This window comes from Camelus bactrianus, chromosome 12 (assembly GCF_048773025.1).
Source record: "Camelus bactrianus isolate YW-2024 breed Bactrian camel chromosome 12, ASM4877302v1, whole genome shotgun sequence".
Classification (NCBI taxonomy): Eukaryota; Metazoa; Chordata; class Mammalia; order Artiodactyla; family Camelidae; genus Camelus; species Camelus bactrianus.
In genome coordinates, this window is record NC_133550.1 from 53,673,664 (window position 1) to 53,693,964 (window position 20,301).

Below are 20,301 nucleotides of genomic sequence, written 5' to 3' on the forward strand. Positions count from 1 at the left end.
TTTGAAACTTTTTTTCCTTCCAGTTTTATTGAGATATAATTGACATACAGCACTGAATACAGCTTTTTGGAGGAGGGGAGGGATAATTAGGTTTTATTTATTTTTTTTAATGGCAGTACTGGGGATTGAACCCAGGACCTTGTGCTTGCTAGGCAAGCAGTCTACCACCAAGCTATACCCTCCAGTAGTCTGCAAATAGGAGGTATACAGTAAATTTATTTTTTAAACCACTTTGAATGAAATCTGATGTTGGAGACCATACTTCTAGTTCATTCTTTATTGAAGTATGACTTGAGTATGTAAGCAGGCGTACCTCATAATTGGAAAAGTTGATGAGCTGTTACCAAGTAAACACACCTAGCTAGCCGTAGCATAGGCCCAGAAGGTCCTGGTACCCTTTCTAATTACTATGTCCTCTTTCCTCTTGAAAGGTAACCCTATCGTAACTCCAAACCTAGATTAGCTTTGTCTGGTTTTGAACTTTATGTAAATGGAATCATTTAATATGCATTTTTTGGTGTGTCAGTCTTCTCTTGTGGCACCATATCTTTTATAGTTTTCAAGATCGTCTCTGTTCACCCTTTTCACCCTGTGCTCAACCAAGGATTTATACTTATCCCTAAAAAGTAGCTTTGTGCTGAGAACCCATCTGCTTCTGAGAATCAAAAATCTATACTTATACTTAAAAAGTCTTTGTCAGGAGAACCAAAAGGCTGATGATGGAAGAAAAACATACTAGTTTTTAATCACAATTAACTTGGACATTGATTAATGTTATTACTTCTGAGCAAGTTGCTCTTTTAATAATAACTAATAACAGGAGATGAAAGGGAGGCAAATACGAATAAGAAACATGGCAGCCAATAGTCATTTTGAATGTGGCACCAAACTGAATCAGTTATGCCCAACTCCTTCCTGTCCTTTAGCCTGAGAGGGAAAATAATCAGTGAAGAAAGGAAGAATCACCTGCATTTAAATATGCTCATTTATGATAAATGATTTATCATAATATATATGATTTATCATATTTATATAAATATCATTATATATCATTATATTTATATAAATATAAATGATTTATCATTATATAGCAGCAATCAAATCTTGTCCGTAAATTCTCTATAAACTTGAGGAGCCAAATTTTAACATGTAGTGAATTTATGAAAACTTTGCTTGCCAAATAGAATGTAATGATTATTTTTTTACCCTCCTTTTTGCTTACGGCAGAGTTTCTTTACGCAAGTGTCTTCATCTGCACATGCAGAGCAGCTTGATCCGATAACGTAAGGGGCCATATTTGGATAATTTCCTCTGTAGAAAAGAGAAACAGTGATTAACCAAATGGCTATTAATTTCTCTAATTTTGTGCATGCATTGATGCAAGTTGTTTTCGTCCCTAATCATGAATGTTGAAAAGGAAAAATAACAACTTAGGTCCCGATGTTAATGCTTATTTCTTTTGTACAAAGTAACTGTTAAAATTGTTCTTTACAGGACGTCCGTAATCCTTGTGGCAGTCATATTCTTGAATATTCTGTAGAACAGGAATTAGATGTGAACTCAGTGTAATTATGCATGTGGCAGCCACAAAATTTTTGTTGTAAACACTGTGATTATCTCTTGATTTTGTAAATGGAATACGGAAATTTAAATCACAAATGGAAACATGTGTTTTATGGTTTAATTTAAAAGTACAATACCAGAGTCATTATCTAGTTCTATTTGATGATGTGCCAGAAAGATTTGGCAGCTATTATGCATGCTTTTCAGTAATATCAATTGATACATGGTAACAAACCTCTTTTTTTTTTTTCAATCGCTGTGTGGTGAAAGACTTAGAAAAAGATGTTATTTACCTAGAGTACACAGAGAAAAATATTAATAACATGAGTTGTATTCCATTGAAGAATATACTACAATTTATTTATTCATTAATCTGCTGATGGACTTCTGAGTTTTTCCAGGTTTTCAGTGTTACAAATAGTTACTACATACAATTTGAACATTCATATATAATTCTTACCCAAAATGTATACGGACATACATTTTCTTGAATAAATACCTAGGAGTGGAGTGAACAGATCATATGATAGATGCATATTTAATTTTTTAAGAAACTACCACAGTGTTTTTACAAGTAGTTGTAACACTGTACGCCCACCAGCAGTGTGTGAAAATTCTAGCCTCAGGATTGGAAAAATGGCCAGTCTTTCTTTAGCCGCTCTAATTGTTGTGTAGTGGTACTCATTATGATTTTAATTTGTATTTACCTAATGATTAATGATTTGGAGCATTTTTTCATGTGCTTATTTGTAATTTGCTTGTCTTGTTAATCTTTTGTTCATTTTTTAAAATTGAGTTTTAGGTTTTTCTAGTATTGAATTTCTAATTTTTCAGCATTATGAGAGTTCCTCCTATATTCTTGGTCTAAGTTCTTTATTTGATATGTGTTTTGCAAAGACTTACCTCAAATCTGTGGCTTGTCTTTTCATTCTCTTAGCAGTGTCTGTGAATAACAATCACTTTTAATTTTAATGAAATTCAACTTAACTTGTTCTTTTATGGGTCATGCTTCTGGTGTGGTAGTTAAAAAATCTTTGGCTCTCTTAAGGTTACAAAGGTTTCATCTCTGTTTTCTTCAAAAAGTTTTATAGTTTTAGATTTATATTTAGATTTATGATCGATTTTGAGTTAATTTTTGTAAGTTGTATGTTATGTAGATCCAGGTTTACTTTTGTTTTTTATATGTGGGTGACAAATTGTTCCAGCACCCTTTGTTGAAAAATCTTTTTTTCCACTGCATTGCCTTTGTGCATTTGTGAAATATCAGTTGTGCATGTCATGTGTCATCAACCATGGGTGAATTTATTTCTAGATTCTGTATTCTATTCCAGTGATCTATTTGTGTAACTTTACATCAATAGCACAATGTCATGATTATTCTAGCTTTAATAATAACTTGTAAACAATAGTGTTAGCTATTTCAAATTTATTCTTTTTCATAGTTGTTTTGATTATTCTAAATCCTTTGCATTTCTATATGAGTTTTATGATCAGTTTGTCAATTTCTACAATAAAAGCCTGCTGGGATTTTTATTGAGATTGTATTGAATCCATAGATCAATTCAGTGAAAAATTGCCTCTTAATAATGAGTCTTTTCCCTCATTAACAAGATATATCTGTCTAATTATTTGTCTTTGTCAGTTTCTCTCATGAATGTTATGCAGTTGTCAGTGTATAGATCTTTAATGTCTTCTGCTAGATTTATCCCTAAATAATTTATATTTTTTGATGCTGTTATAAATGGTATTGTTATTTTAATTCAATTTATGATTGTTCCTTATTCGTATACGGATATGTAATTGAGTTTTGTATATTGATCTTATATCCTGAAAAATTGCTAAACTTACTTTTTGGTTCTAAAAGAGTTTTCATAGATTCCATTGAATTTTCTATATAGACCTCTAGATCAGCTGTCAGCAAAGTGTGACCCATAGGACATATCTGGCTTGTGGTCTTATTCTGAGCAGTCTGTGAGCTAAGAGTTTTTTAAAGTATTTTTAAGGGGTTATTTAAAACTAAACAAAAACAAAGATGATTATGTAACAGAATGCATGTGTCATGCAAAGCCTAATATATTTACTGCCTAGTACTTTGCAGAAAAAGTATAGCAAAAGTACTGTCTGGTACTTTACAGAAAAAAAACTCTGGTATAATGTTACATACAGGCTTTTCGTAGATACCCTTTTTTAGATGTAAGAAGTTCCCTTCTATTTCTAGTTTTCTAAGAACTTTCCTCAAGAATGAATGTTTGACTTTTTCAGTCTATTGAGATGATCATATTATCTTTACTTTTAGGCTGATTAATATGATGAATTACATTTTTTTTTTTAGAATGTTAAACCAGCCCTACGTTACTGGAACAAACTCCATTTGGACAAGGTGCATTATGCTTTTACTGTATTGGATTCAATTGCTAAATTTTGTTTAGAACCTTTGTACTTCTGTTTGTTAAGAGATATTGCTCTGTAGTTTTCTTTTCCTTTTATTTCTCCTTTGCAATTTATGTCTTTCAAGCAATTTCTCCATTTTATCCAGGTTGCCTCTGGATTAATTAATGCCATTGTCATTTTGAAATGGCCTTCTTTATCCCTGGTAATATTCTTTCCTCTAAAATCTACATTGTCTGATATTAACATAGACCTTGCTGCTTTCTTTTTTTTACTAATGTCAGCATAGTAAACCTTTTCTCGTTCTTTTACTTTTGTCTATTTGTGTCTTTAAATTAAAATATACTTCTTGTATGCAGTGTATAACTAGTTCTTGATTTCTTATTCCATCTTCCAGTCTCTGCCTTTTCATTTGGGTGTTTGTATTATTTACATTTGATGTGATTACTGATATAGTTAGGTTTGATGCTATAAAATCTTATTTATTCTATTTGTCTCATCTGTCCTTTGTTCTTTTTTTTTTTCACTGCCTTCCTTTGGATTAATTGAATATTTTTTAAGATTTAATTTTACTTGCTTTTTGGCTTACTTGCTGTTACTGTTTTTTTTGTTATTTTAGTAGTTACTTTAGAGTTTATGGCATGCATCTTTTACTTATCACAGTCAAGTTAAATTATTCCACTTGACACTGAGTAGAAGAACCTTAAGGTAATACACTTCCATTCTCCCCTCTCAGCCTTTGTGCTGTAGTTATTACAAATTTTAATTTTACATATTTTATAGCCCTCCCAATACACTTCTATTATCTTCAATTAAATAATTATCTTTTGAAAAATAATAAGAAAAACATACTATATATTTACCAATGTAGTTACCATCTCCAGTGGTTCAAACATCTTTCTTTTTTATCTTTAAAAAATATTTTCACAGGATATAGAATTCTTGGTTGACAGATTTTTTTTTTATTCTTTCAATATTTAAAGATATTACTGTCTTCTCTCTTGCATTGTTTCCAATGAGAAATCTGCTGTCATCCCCATCTTTGTTCCTCTTTTGTAACATGTCTTTGTTCTCTGGCTGCTATTAAGATTTCCTTTTTATTACTGGTTTCGAAATATTTTATTATAAAGCGAGTTAGTATCATTTATTTTATGTTTCTTGTGATTGGGGCCTGTAAGGTTTCTTGGTTATGTGAGTATAATTTTCCTTAAGCATAGAAAGTTTCGGGCCATATTTCTTCAAATATTTTTCTGTCCCTGCGTCTTTCAGGAAATCAGTTCCCACTAAAGTTATCTCACAGCTGATGCTCTTTTATCTTTTGTACTGCAATTTCCCTGGTATTTATAAAAATTGTACCCTGCCCCAAGCTTTGAGGTTATGTATTCATCATTCTTGTTTTTGCTTCTGACTGAGAGGGAATGGAAGAAAATAGAGAAAGATACATACACATTCATACCTCTCCATAACAATTTTGACATATTTCAGCTTCTTTTTGCCAAACTTGTATGTTTATTCTTTGCCTTATTTTCATCTTTTCTACATTTTATTTTTAAATTTTTGTTTGTTTCAGAGTTGGATTATTAACTGATTTTATCTTCTTCCTTGTACAGATATTTTGCAATTAGAGTTCCAGAATTTCATTTTTGGAGATACCCATTGGGCTTATGTTATATTCCATTTAGATAATGCAATTATCAGCAAGGCAGTCAAAAACTTATGGTAGTCTTTTCTTAGAAGAATGTGTTTTTCACTATCATTCTCAATCATTTACTCATTCCAGTTATATTGCATTATATTATAATTACATTATATCATATTATACAAGCATCTGTCAACCTATTTTGTGCAACAGTATTTAGATATTACTGTGCCAAAGTATTTTATATTACGTCCTTTTTTACTTAACAAACAATCTCCTTCATTTTCACGCTCAAGATTAAATATTTCATGACATGTATAATTTTTTGCACATTCTCTTACCACCTTTTACTTCGTCTTTTTCTTTTGATTAGCAAAATGGAGGGAGACTCCACTTAACAAAAATATACTTGTCTCTTTAGTGTAAGATCCTGTTTTTGGAAACAATTCTTAACATATATTTCAATTTAAAATATATTTAATAGCAAAATAACTTACGCAGGTCCATAGTCACATATAAATATTGCAGCACCATAATCCCCAAGGTTAGGACAAGCTGTAAGTGCACAACCAACTTTATATGAATCAGCCCAAACTACCTATAAGGAAAGGAATTTTAAAATAAAATATGCAAAACAACTCTATGTAAACAATGCATTATGGGAACAGGTATAATCTTTGTCATGCTACAAAAAAATGGATGTACATAAATATTTATTGGCTATTTTTTCCTAATTTCTAATATTTAGTTTAAAACAATTAATTATTTTGTTTAGGCTGCATTCAAGAGGGCTACCTAACTAGTTTTTTCCTCACAGGTAATTCTCATAAATCAAAAGGAGATTATATTATATAGCCAAAATCATAATTTCTTCTGGATGACTTATGAAATATATTTTTATTTTCTCCGTGGGTATATCATACAAACAACATTGAAACCAGACTATAAGTAAAAACAGTAATTACCTTTTATTTCTTTTTCTCAGAAAAATTCTAAATTAATGATCACATTTTAAATTCTGTGGTCTTAACCATATTCTTACCTTTGTCAAATCACAAGAAGCAGATAGGGATAGAGATTAAGAACATGTTGAGTTTATTGCAAAAAAAAAAAAAATGCCTGAGATAGAGATGGTGAGTCTTTATTTTTGTCTAGTTGCAAAGAATAGCAAAGTTATTCAAAAGGAAGAAGACTCCTATGGAAAACCAGCCAGGGGGAGAGAGATAAAGAAGTGAAGAATGTTAAGTATTCCTTTGTGACAATGTTAGAGTGGAATTTTTGTCAATTTCCCAAATGAACAAGGGGGAAAAAACTTATTTACTTCATTTGAAAAACAAAATAATCTGAGGAAAATTGATTTTGACAAGATAAATGAATTTCCTGAACTCATTGATTTTACAATTCAATTAACAAAATGTGCTAATATTTTTTATAGACTAATGTATTAGTCACTGTTTCCCATGGCCTTGATGTAGCCAGAATCAACCATTTAGCAAAACATATTTTAATGGCTCTTTGGCTGCCTAAGAGGGAGCAAAGTGCAATAAAAAACACAGTGAAGCAAGAACTAAGAAATGAGTTCTGCTTCTAACCACGTGTGGCTTTGGAGAGTGGCAGATTGATTCAGAGCTTGTTTCCCACCTAATAAAATAAGATTAAGCTAGATCACTGAACGCTCCTTTTCCTTTTGAATATTTTAGAAAGTTAAGAACTATATGACTGCAAGTATATGTATTTTCAAGAAGTAATGTTTAAAAATTTGGTTCATGAATAACTGACTATACCATGCAATTTTACTTGATTAATATATTTAAATTGTGATTCTTTTTTCGGTTTTGGAATGCTAAAAATAAATACTACATATAGGTTTAGAATGTATTGCTTTCATTAAAGAGACTAGATGTAACGTTAATATGAACATTGGCTATAACTTCAACGTGACTATCTGCAAATGATGAATGCAAGAAATTCTTAGCTCATTTTGTTTGGAAAATTAAGCAAGATACAGTTGAACCAATAGAAAGAATGCACCCATTCCTAATTATTTAAGCATATAAGTAAATTGGCCAATGGGGAGTGAGCTCCCATTTCTGATGTAGCAATGTGAAGGGAGAAGGGGTATTTGGGAACAGGTTCCTTTTTCCTTGTAACAAAAGGGGACACACTGATTATATAAAGTCTGTGGCTCAGCTTTAATGCCATATAAGGGATACAGTAGTCCCCCCTTATTTGCCAGTTCGCTTTCAGAGATTTCAGTTACCTACAGTCAACTGAAGTCCAAAAATATTAAATGGAAAATCGCAGGAGTAAACAGTTCATAAGCCCTAAATTGCGTGCCTTTCTGAGTAGCCTAATGAAATCTCATACGGTCCTTTTCCGAAACCTCATACAGTCCCTTTCCATCTCACTTGGGATCTCCAACCATTGACATGGTCTGCTCTTGCCATCCAGCCATTGACATCGCTGTGGCACATTGATCCAGGATCACCCAAAGCAGATGATCCTCCTTCTGACATGCTGTCAGAAGGTCACTGGTAGCCTGACTGCTACATCACAGTGCCTGCATTCATCCACCTCACTACTTCTCATTATATGATAGGCGTCTTGTTGTAACTGTTAAATTCTATTGATAGTTAATCTCTTACTGTGCCTAATTTATGAATTAAACTTGATCATACGTATCTATGTAGAGGAAAAACAATAGTATATGTAGGGTCTGATACCATGTGAAGTTTCAGGCATCCACTTGGGGTCTTGGAACATTTCCCTGTCAGAAAAGGGAGGACTACTCTATTGCATTTTACTTGTTGTCAGGATACTTGACATTTGATTCCATTCTTTCAACTTTCTCAGCAGAAACCAAACCATATTCTTTGCAAACAACATCTGTCCTGAGCAGGATTTCCACACTTACAGCATTGTTATTGGACAAAGAGTGATGAGAAGAGAAGCATGGAAACTGTTAATTTCTTTGTTCAGTGCACCTCCGATAAAAATGACTTGCTTTAAGGTAGTATACGTTAATTCAGCTGATACAAATGAGTGAGTTTGGAGAATAAAGTTAGCTCTTTCTGTTGCTTAAATTGTTCTTCCAAGGAGCTTGATGCCATGTCTAGGATTAGTTTAGCTAAAAAGTGACTTCCAGTTCTCACTTAAAACTCCCACGCAAAACGACCAGAAGAATTGGAAAAATTATAGGAAATAATGTTTTTCGACAATGGATAGTGCCCCTGGAGAGCTGGGGGGAAAAGATGCAAGCTGTCCAATTGTTTCATCTTATTGCACTGAGAGAGTTTCCAGGCCATGTCTGGGAGTGGGGCTAGTGGGGAAACCGGGAGAAACTTGAGGGATTCACCTAGCTGAGAGACAGAGCTGAGAGTCTGGGGAGACCCAGGAGGCAGGAGCTTAGAAAGCACAGTACTGGAGAGATGAAAATCTTACAGTGACACAGCTAAGGAGATCTGTAGGGGTTCCTCATCTTCAATTCAGCAGAGCACTAATCAGAGCACACATAACGAAAAACTATCCCAGGCCCACGAAAGCACCATTTAGAGGAAAGAATACCGAGTCTTACACAGAGCCAGGGACAGGAACAGTGGGCCTGTTCGCGCTAGCCAGACTGGAAAATTTACTAAATTCTGGGAATTCGGGTAGAGTGTCTTGCTCCACTGGTGAGAGAGAATTAGCCCTCGACTAAACACTGCTTTCATTCCATCTAACATATTTTAAAAGTAGGAACCAAAAAGGTCAAGTAAATTCCAGATAACCTATATCCCAGAAGACAGTTAAGAATATTTATAAGATATATAAATAAATCCAGCATCCAACAGGCAGATATGACAAAGTTGGGAATATAATAAAATTTACCCAGCATGATAAGAAGTGGGAAAATTTGACCAATTTGACCAAAAATTTCCCACAGTCAACTGTGGGAAAACTTCAAGCGGCCTTCTACATGGGTAACTGGGCTCTCGGAAGAGAAGAGTGAGAGAGACAGAAATATTTCAAAAAGCAATGGTTAACATTTTTCTAAATTTGGTTTGAACTATAGATCTGCAGTTCCAAGAAGCTCAGTAAACTGCAGCACAAGAAACATGAAGAAAACTGCAGGACATTATGGCGAAATTGCTCAAGATCTGTACTAAAGGAAAAACAATTTAAAGGCATTCGAAGAAAAAAGGCACATTACACACAGAAAAATAAATAAAAAGATTACAGTAGATTTCTTGTTGGAAACAATGCAGGCCAGATGATAGTGGAGTAAGATATTTAAAGTTCAAGGGAAAAAAAAAATAACTCACTACATAGAGTTCTATTCCCAGTAAAAATATCTTCCAAATGAGGGGAGTCTTCCAGAGACTCAAAAGAAACTCTAAAATAAAAATGCTAAAAATTTGTCTTGTGATTGAAATATGCATAAATAATTAATAAAGTGTCAAATACTTACCTGTGTAAAATGGCCACAAACATTGGAACATGACAGTTTATTAAAATTATAAAATTCAGTTTCATTATACCAGGCCTCGATAGCAGAGTGTGGTGTAAATATGCTTAATCCACCTAACCAGATGTTCTCTCCAACATACTGAAATTTTGGGTGGCATTTATATGATTTTGCTAAACAGGTGTTGTGTTCGAATTTGCACTTGTTTGTCCACGCTTTAGCAATCTTCGCTAAACCTTCATCCCAACTCTGAAAGGTAAAAATAATTCAAACTGAGTTGTGCATATTTGGTCAGCTTAAAGTCATTCTAATGATTATAACCAGTTAAATTTTTAAAGTTCATTATGTTAATAAAATATAGTTTTTCTTTGGCATTTATTATTTTCACAGTTAGTCATTTTTTTTTTAATTCTGCTTCAGAAGCACTTATGTGGTACCCACTCTGTGACAGTTCATTTTGTATTTCCAACACCAAGCAGATGGCTTGGTACAGTACAGACACTCAACAAATACATTTGAATGTGATTTAAATAAGTCGGAGTTCACAGTCTAGTAATTCAGGAAGTCACACAAATAGAAGTAAATGATAAGTACTCATTTATAATTAAAAAGAGAAAAAAACTTCTTAGCACACTAGGAATAGAATTTCCTTAATTTGATCAAGAGTATCAAGCCCCCTCCCAAAACCCTACAATAAGCATTAATGTATAATGATGAAAAATTAAAAGCTTTCCCCCAAGATTGAGAATGAAACAAGATGTCTCATTACTTCTGCTTAATATTTACTAGAGCTCAGGTAGTGTGATAAAATATGTGAGCTATAAATATATAAGACAAAAGATATAAAATGTATAATGATTGGAATCTATTATTCACAGATGACATGTGAGTGGGTACATAGAAAGCTCAAAGGAATACACAAATGGAACTAAAACAAATAAGTGAAATTATCAAAGTTGTCAAATATCAAGAATACATACAAAATTGCATTTCTATATACACTCCAGAAACAAATAACTTCAAAAATATCAAGCATATATAATTAAATCTAATAAATATAAAAACTATTTCTACACTGAAAACTACAAAATATCATTAAGAGAAACTTTCAAAGACAAATAAATGGAGAGACAGTAAATGTTCATGGGCTGGAAGATGCTAGATTATAAAGAATATTGGTCTTGATTTTAATACATTTCTAATGAAAATCTGGGTAGCTTTTTTAAGGGGGTAAAAATTGATTATAAAATTTATTTGGAAATTCAAAGAACCAACAATAGCTAGACAATCCCTAAAAAGTAAAACAAAGTTAGAGGAATTACTCTACCAGACATCAAGACATCATAAAGCTATGTTAAGACATTATGGTATCAGCAGGAGGGTAGGCAAATAGCCCAATAGAACAAAATAGAGTCCAGAAACAATTTTGACAAAAGTGACAGTGTCTTAGTATAGATGTTATTGGTAAGATTATTTTTTAAAAAATATTTTTATTTTGAAGTAATTGTAGATTCACAAGAGGTTACAAAAATAGTACACAGAGGCCCTGTGTAGATGTCACAGTTTCCCCATTGGTAATGTTTTATATAAATATAGCACAATACCAAAATAAAAAAATTGACATTGGTACGATCAACAGACTGTAAGATTTCAATGGTCTTATATGCGTTCATTTGTGTGTGTGTTTGTGTAGTTTCATGCATTTTTATCACATATGTAAATTGAAGTAACCACTTCCCCAATCAAGATACATAACACATCACAATGATCCCTCATGCTAACATTTTAAAGCCATCCTCACTCACTCCCCCACCCTGTTCCTAATTCCTGGCAATCACTAATATGTTCTCCATCTCTATAATTCTGTGATTTCAAGAATGTTATATAAATAGAATCCTACAGTAGGTAACCATTGTGAGGTTGGCTCTTTTTTCACCCAGCATAATTCCCTTGAGATCCATCCACACTGTTTCATGCATCAATCACTTATTCTTCTTTATTGCTGAGTAGTATTCCATGGCAATGGATGAACCACAGTTCATTCAACCTTCACCTATTGATGGAAATTTGGATGTTTACAAGTTTGGGCTATTACAAATATAAAGCTGCTATGAATATATGTGAACATATGTGAAGAATATTTGTGTAGCAATAAATTTTCCTTTTTCTAGGAAAAAAGGAAAAGGAAGAAGTGCCCAGGAGTGCAATTGCTGGGTCATATGGTAAGTATACATTTAGTTTTTAAGAACCAAAGTGCCAAACTATTTTCTAGAGTGGCTGTACCATTTTATATTTCTACCAGCAAAATAGGACAGACATAGTTCCTCCAAATCCTCTCCAGTATTTGGCATTGTTGCTATTTTTTATATTAACTTTTCTAATTGATGTATAGTGATTTCACAGTGTGGTTTTAATTTGCACTTCCCTAATGGCTAATAATGTTGAACATATTTTTATGTGCTTACTTTCCATTTGTGTATGCCTGTGGTGCAATGTCTGTTCCATCTTTTGTTCATTTTCTAATTGAATTGTTTGTATTTTTTACTGTTGAGTTTTGAGAGTTCTTTCTGTATTACAGACAGTAGTTATTCCTGAAATATGTTGTGTATGTGTATTTTCTCCTAGTCTGTAGCTGTCTTTTCATCTCTTAAAGTAGTATTTTAAAAAGAAGAGTGTTTTAATTGTTGAGGTTGAATTTATTGACTTTTTAAAGCTTGTGATTTTGGTGTCATGTAATCTACCATGTTATGAAGCCTCATTTAGCTTTAGATTCTGAGGATTTTTCTCCACTTTTTGTTCGAAAAGTTTTACAGTTTTATGTTTTACATTTAAGTGTGTGATTCATTTTGTGTTAATTTTTACATAATGTGTTAAGTTTTTATCAAAGTTCTTTTTTTTTTATGGATGTTAAATAACGTGCATAGAGTTGTTCATAGTATATGTCAGCAGGTCTGTAATAATTTCCTAGATTCATTCCTGATATTGATCATTTGTGCTACTGTCTATTTTATTGATCTTTGCAAAGAATTGGCTTTTTATTCCTTTAAAATTTTCTATCATTTTTCAATTTGCAATTTCATTATTGTCTTCCTTCTGCCAAGTTTATTTTGCTTTCTTTTCTTGTTTCTATAGGTAAAAGTTAGATTATCCACTTATGAGCGCTCCTTTTTTCTGATGTAACCATTTAGTGTCATACATTGCCCTCTCAGCACTGCTTAAGTGCATTGCATTGGTTCTAATATATGTATACATATATATATATATATATATATATATATATGTATATATATACACACATTTGATATATGTACATGTATATATACAATTATATATATTTATCTATTTGTATCTATATATCTATCTACATTGATATATTTATCTTTGTATCTATTTCCTTGAGACTTCCTCTTTGACACATGGATTATTTACAAGTGTGTTTAATTTTCAAGTATTTAAAAAGTTTTTTGTTCTCTCTGTGCTGTAGATTTCTGGATTGATTTCACTGTGTTCAGAGAATATACTCTGTATAATTTCTTTTCTTTTAAATTGGTTGAGTTTTTATTTTATGGTTCAGGATATGGTCAGTCTTGGTTAATGTTTCATAGGCGCTTGATCAGAATGTGTATTCTCTAGTTGTTGAGTGGAGCGTTCTATAAATGTCAGTTAGATCCTAGTTGGTTAATGGTATTGCTAAGTTCTTCTATATCCTCGCTGATTTTATGAGAAGAGTTGTGATTGTTGAGAGAAAACAGTTGAAATATCCAAATGTAATTGAGGACTCTTCTATTTCTGTTTTCGGTTGTATCAGCTTTGCCTCCTGCATTTTAAATGTCTGTTGTTCGAGGTATACAAATTTTATTAGAATCTTTTTTGATAGATTGATCATTTTATCATTATTTAATGTCATTTTCTGTCTCTGGTAATTTTTTTTTTTTTTTGCTCTGAAATCTACTTTAGCTGATATTAATAAAGCAGCTTCTACTTTCTTTTGATTAATGTTTACATGACATGTCTTCCTCCAACCTTTTACTTTCAACCTACCAGTATCATGTTTGAAGTGAGTGTCTTGGTTATGGCACATTGTTGGCTCATGTTTGTTTGTCTGATTTTAATCCATTTAGCCAACCTCTGTTTTTTAATTTATGCATTTAGACTATTTACACTTGATATCTTTATTGATGTGTTAGAGCATTAAGTGTGCCATCTTATTGTTTATTTTTATTTGATCTTCTATTTTTCATTCCTGTTTTACTTTTCCTGACTTCCTGTGAATTTCTTGAACATTACTTAGTTTCCACTTTGATTTATCCATAGTGGTTTTCAGTGCATATCTTTACATAGATGTTTTAGTGGTTGCTATAGGTGTTAAATACTATATGTAACTAACTTATCACAAACTACCGATGTCAGCATTTTACTAGTTTGAGTCAAATGTAGAAATACTACTTCCATTTAGGTCCCTTTACCACTCATTCCACCAATAACATAATTGTCTTAAATATTTCTTTTACATACATTAAGAACCATGTCAAACAATGTTATAATTTTTGCTTTAACTGTCAAACATAATTTAGAAAACGTAAGAGAATAGTTTATTATATTTACTCATATTTTTACTCTTTACCTTGTTTTTTCTCCATTTCTGGTATTCCAAGAGTCCTTGTTAGAGCATTATTGTATTATTTGAAGATCTTTTTTAAGCTGTTCTTTTAGTGTACGTCTGATTATGACAAATCATCTTTAGTTCTCCTGAATCTGAGAATGTCTTAATTTTATCTTCATTCCTAAAGTATACTTTCTCTGGGTGGTATTCTTAGTTGATTCTTTTTTGAAATTGAAATTAAAAGTATTGTGCCACTTCCTGTGGCATCCACAGGATTTGGATGAGAAATCTGATGACACTGAAATTATTGTTCTCATATAGGTAATGCATTGTTTCTCTTCAGCTGCTTTTAAGCTTTTTTTCTTTCTCTTAGGTTCTCTGAAGTTTGATTACGGTGTATCTTGGCATGATTTTTTTTGGGCTTACCATATTTGGCCTTTATTTGGAAGTATTATTTATATCTTTATCTAAATTTTGAAAGTTCTCGGCTACTGTTTCTTAGAATATAGTCCATCTTTCTCCATTCCTTCTGGGACTCCAAGGACATGAAATATCTAATAGATACTTTGTTATCATAATGTTATCTATGTTGTCCCATAGAGCCCTAATGATTTTTTGTTGTGGTTTTTTGTTTTTTTTTTTTTCCAGTCCACTTTCTCTCTGTTGCTCAGATTTGGTAATTCCTACTGTTCTATTTTCAAGTTCATTGACTTTTTCCATTGTCAGATTCATTCAACTACTCAGCCCAGCTAGTGAGTTTTTAATTTTGGTTATTCTATTTTTCAGTTGTAAAATTTCCATTGGAATCTGTAACTTTGATTTCCTTGCTGAGACTTTGTGTTTTCATTTCTTTTAAGCCTTTTAAAAATCGCTCCTTGAAGCATTTTTATGATGACTACTTTCAAATCCTTGTCAGATGATCCTCACACCTGTGTTATTTGGGTGGTGGCAGCTGTGGTCGGTTCTCATTCATGCTGAGATCTTCCTGGTTCTTGGTATGTGAGTGATTTTTTTATTGTATACACGACATTTTGAGTTTTATATTACAAGATTCTAAATCTTAATCAGTCCTCCTGTTTCAGCAGGTCTTCACTGACACTGCCCCAGGGGAGGAAGTCTTATTTATCACTGGTTGGTGGACAAAAGTCCGGGCTGTCCAGGCTCCCCACTCATTCTTTTTTCTTTCTTTTTTAAAAAATTATCTAAATATAGTTGATTTACAATGTTTTAGATGTACAGCAAAGTGATTCAGTTATGCATAAATATATATAGCTATTCTTTTTCAGATTCTTTTCCATTATAGGTTATTACAAGATACTGAGTATAGTTCTCTGTGCTCTATAATAAGTCCTTGTTGTTTGCTTATCTATTTTATACATAGTGGTGTGTATATGTTAATCCTAAACTCCTAATTTTATCCCTCCAACCTCCCACTTTCCCATTTGCTAATCATAAATTTGTTTCTATGTCTGTGAGCCTATTTCTGTTTCACAAATAAGTTTCTTTGTATCATAGTTTAGATTCCATGTATAACTGATATCATGATATTTGTCTGTCTTTGTCTGACTTACTTCACTTGGTACGATACTCAAGGTCCATCCTTGTTGCTGCAAATGGCATTATTTCATTCTTGTTTAAGGCTGAGTAATATTCTGTTGTATGTATATACAACATTTTCTTTTCCCAGTCATCTGTTGATAGAGCCTTGGGTTGTTTCTGTATCTTGGCTACTGTGAATAGTGCTGCAGTGAATGTGGGAGGCAGCTATCTCTTCAAGATACTAATTTTAATTTTTTTTGGATAGACACCCAGAAGTGGGATTTTTGGATCATATGATAGTTCTATTTTTTAATTTCTTTAGGAACCTCCATAGTTTTCCATAGCTGCAGCACAATTGTACATTCCTACCAACAGTGTACTGTGGTTCCAGGGTTTCCACCTCACCAAAATTTATCTTAAAATTTATCTTAAAAACTAGTTACCACCAGGATAACAAACACTTGCAATTAAGAACAACAACAATCTGACTACAAAAGTCATTAATTCAACAAAAAATGGAGATGAGAAGAAAATAAAAGTATGCTAAACCTCCTACTTTAGAATAGCAAAAAGGTCAGTAAATATCCTCTTATTCTTCACATTGGTAAAGCAATTATGTGATGAGTGACTTTGGGGGCTCTTGTTAAACCGCCTGTCAACAAGCTGGCTGAGGTTGAGGGCCCTCCTTTGCCCCAGCTAGAGAGGTTTAATCCTAACTCATTTTCTCTACAACCTGTGTAAGTATGAAATTAAACTTTGTTTTGTTAAGCCACTGAGACTTAAAGGTGTATTTGAAACCAGAGCCCAGCCTAACCTCTTATAGAACTTACTGCTGGGAGTAGGGTGTAGAGCCATAATGAAAACCTAAACTTATCCCACCTGAGACCTAGGTAGGAAGGATCCTTTCTTTGACCCCAGACTTGATAGGACATCTCATGTTACACACACACACACACACACACACACACACACACACACACTACACAGACTTTATTATTAAATGAAAGCTTCTCTGCATTCTAACATTAGCATGGGTTCAGCGTGACCCACAGCACTGAATGTCTGCATCTTTTGCCACATGTTTTTAAAGCAAAGGGCATCTGTATCTGCGTGGTAAAAAGGCTTGTGAATATTGTTGCTGATGACACTGGAGACAGACACTGCATCAGAGTCCAAGAAAGATTTGAACCATGGAAGCTCTTAGGGTAAGAGAAAAAGATCAACTTGTCACATCTTTTGTTTCAGCACGAAAGCAATAGATTTCAGGCATAATATAATATTGTTTAGCAGTACTACTGGAGATCTGTTTCCTCACTTCTCTCTTCTTGTTCCCATTTCGGGGGTAAGGGAGACATTTTGCAATGGTAACAATTTACATTACTGTTAAGTAGGGGTAAATGTAGTTCTGTATGTTGTCTGAGTATGAAGCCTGACATCAGTTCTTTACATTGGCCACTAGGTGGACATGAGCACTAGAATGGTGAATAATCTTGTATTTATAAAAATATTTAAGAAGACAAATTTTCCAAAAAATTAAGAAATATTTAAAATACTTAAAATTGATACTCATCCATTTAACTTTGCCTTTTAATTTGAATGGACAGTTTCGATTATTTTAGAGGAAATGAAAAATTAGTTAATAACATCCGTGAAAATAAGCAAAATTATTCTAATCAAATACAAATCTGAGCAGATGGGATGAAACCCCTGAAACCACATATTCTTTACTAAACAAAGATTTAATCATTGAGCAAACAATGAGATTATATGTGGGCTTCCATTTTTATTCATCTAGCCCACTAATGTTAGTGGCAAGCTTGCCTGAACCACGTGGTAGAGTTTAACAGTTAGTTGGCAAGCAGTGAGGAAACTTATTTCAGAGGAATGATGGCAAGCTATGGGATTCAGAGCCCAGATAAGTGAAAAAATGTGACCTATTACTCAGGAGGCAAATCATGAGTCCATTGAACTTGAAGCTCTAAGCAGAGGTTGGAAAACAGAACATTAACATTATTTGTTGGTTGTAGGGTGTGTTCAACAAGATATTATAAAAGTAAAGCATTGGACAGTTTGGAAGCAGAAAAAGAATCAAGAAATGTGGGGCTGCCTTCTGCATAGCATATAAAAAGATTTTTAAAAGGCTTTGAGAGACAAATGTGAAACTTTCATATGATTAAAAAACCTTAGGGCACAGAGGTGATGAAGTATGTAACTCCAAGGAAATCCTGTTAATTGACTAAAAATTGCCTCAGCAAATCCAACAGTTTAAGAGTGTACCCATTTTCCCAAAACTCATGTTTCAAGCTAACTGGCATTAAGATGAAAAAGAAAAGCACCAAGGTGAGGAAACAAAGAAATAAAGACTTGAAAGTTTCTCCAAACTATACTTTAACCATGGTTATTGGTGCTTGGAACTGACTGGAGGCATACAGCTGAAAGACCTTTAGAGTTTTTGACAGAGATACAGTCCCAAAGATATTGTAAACCTGTTGTGAAAATTGTTGTGAAAAGTGAATGCAATATATTTTAAATGACTCTTGGACCTTAAACTTCTGTGGGCAGAAGAAGACTATGCAGCCCTCAAAGATGGCATTTTTCCCAGTGCCCAATTCAAATTGGTCCAGGGAGGCCTTTTAAAGGGAGAAGACAGGACCACAGAAAATAATGGAAGAGGGAACTCCAACCACCTCTAGTTAGATAACTTTTCTGACTCCCAGCATAGCAAGTCTTCGTAATATATACCCTAAAGATTTCAGAATTGCTTTCAACCAGCAATCGCTTTGTGACTCCCATTCTGCCACTTTCTTAACAGAAGTGTTATAGTTGTCTTTGTGCTACCGTTGCATATTGTTTATGTGGAGGACAGACACAGTCACTAGGCCAGCGGTATCCACAGCGATCCCCACCCCCGCAAACCCGAGCGAAAGGGAGCTAGGTCTGGGCAACGAACAGCTTCAAGTTTTCCTTTCTCATCCACTTCTATTACTACTACGTTGGAGGAGATAACCCAGCCAAGGTGTGATTTTCAGCTGCATGCTGGAAAGTCCAGACTGAATTCATACAAATGAGTTCATGAAATTTATCGCCCAGGTACCTTAGGATGAACCAGAGAAGTAAGATCCTAGGCCGAGGTCTTTCTCACCATGTATTTCATGTTGGCTGCGACGGGCTGGACTTTGCCACGCATTTCGTTGTGAGCTTCGACGCAGTGTTTTATAAATTTCTGATCTGTGATGGAGGGGACTGTGGGAGACGAAGTACTGGCTACCAGACAGAGACCTAAGGTCCATAAGCAATTCAGATTCTTCCTCAGAATCATGGTGAGGCGCAGAGAATGCCCTGACTGAACGGACCAGTAACAGCTGGGGCAGCCCGGCCGGGCGGGGGCGGTGCGGGCGGCCGAGGGGATTGGGGGGCGCGGTGTGGCAGTAACCGTTGGCTCCATCCACCTGCCTGGGCTCGAGCCCAGCGCAGGGATTCGTGGGAAGGCTGAGCGCCAAGTAGGGAGGCAGGCCAGACCTCAGGAATAGCCCACCACCGAGCCCTGGGCTGCAGGAAAAAACTTGGAGTCGCCTTCTGGTGCAGAGTTTTTTAACCATCCAAGATGCTTTCTGCAGACCCACTTGGACTCAATGCAGAGGGCACGTGTATTGTAAGCCAGATTGCCACTTGCAGGCAGCACATGTATGTAAAAGGACAACAAATTAATATGTTGTTGACGATGGACCTGGCTTGTGTGAAGCCCTGCAGAGCAGTGGTTTCACATACTTAGCTTCCGTGTATAGCCTTTTCAAAAATTTATTGTTTTTAAGTAAGCTGCAACATCATATCGTGCATTTCGTCAAGAGACTGGGAAAAAAGCAAGGACAGGCATTTTGTATAGTCGATGACATAGAGATCCTTAATCATTACCTTGTCAAACATTTAATTAATAACTTGCTTGTTTTCCCAGCTGCCTAGAGAGACACATGGAATAGCGGGCAAAATCTTTCCTTCTTGAAACTTTAATTTGGAACAGACTATTTAGTGACTAGTAAACTTCAGATAAAGGATTGCTTTAGTTGGAATGCTAAAGACTAAGACAGAGTATATTTGATTGCTTCTTTTACCTACATTGCAATATAA

General features: G+C 34.0%; 2 protein-coding genes across 3 annotated transcripts in view; one reads left to right on the forward strand and one right to left on the reverse strand.

Moving 5' to 3' along the window:
- The window catches only part of CAPS2 (calcyphosine 2), a 75,606-nt gene that overhangs the window by 11,814 nt on the left and 43,491 nt on the right, over positions 1–20,301 (forward strand). For both annotated transcript variants that reach the window (XM_045519449.2, XM_074375388.1), the window contains exon 3: positions 12,206–12,256. The gene's annotated coding sequence lies outside the window, so the exon portion shown is untranslated. The remainder of the gene's footprint in view (positions 1–12,205; positions 12,257–20,301) is intronic.
- On the reverse strand, positions 706–19,495 carry GLIPR1L1 (GLIPR1 like 1). The gene is made up of 4 exons (XM_010958879.3): positions 19,319–19,495; positions 10,038–10,283; positions 6,088–6,188; positions 706–1,311 (listed from the first exon to the last, which is right to left on the reverse strand). Exons 1-4 carry the CDS (start codon positions 19,493–19,495, stop codon positions 1,203–1,205), a joined length of 633 nt encoding a protein of 210 aa, XP_010957181.2. The 3' UTR covers positions 706–1,202.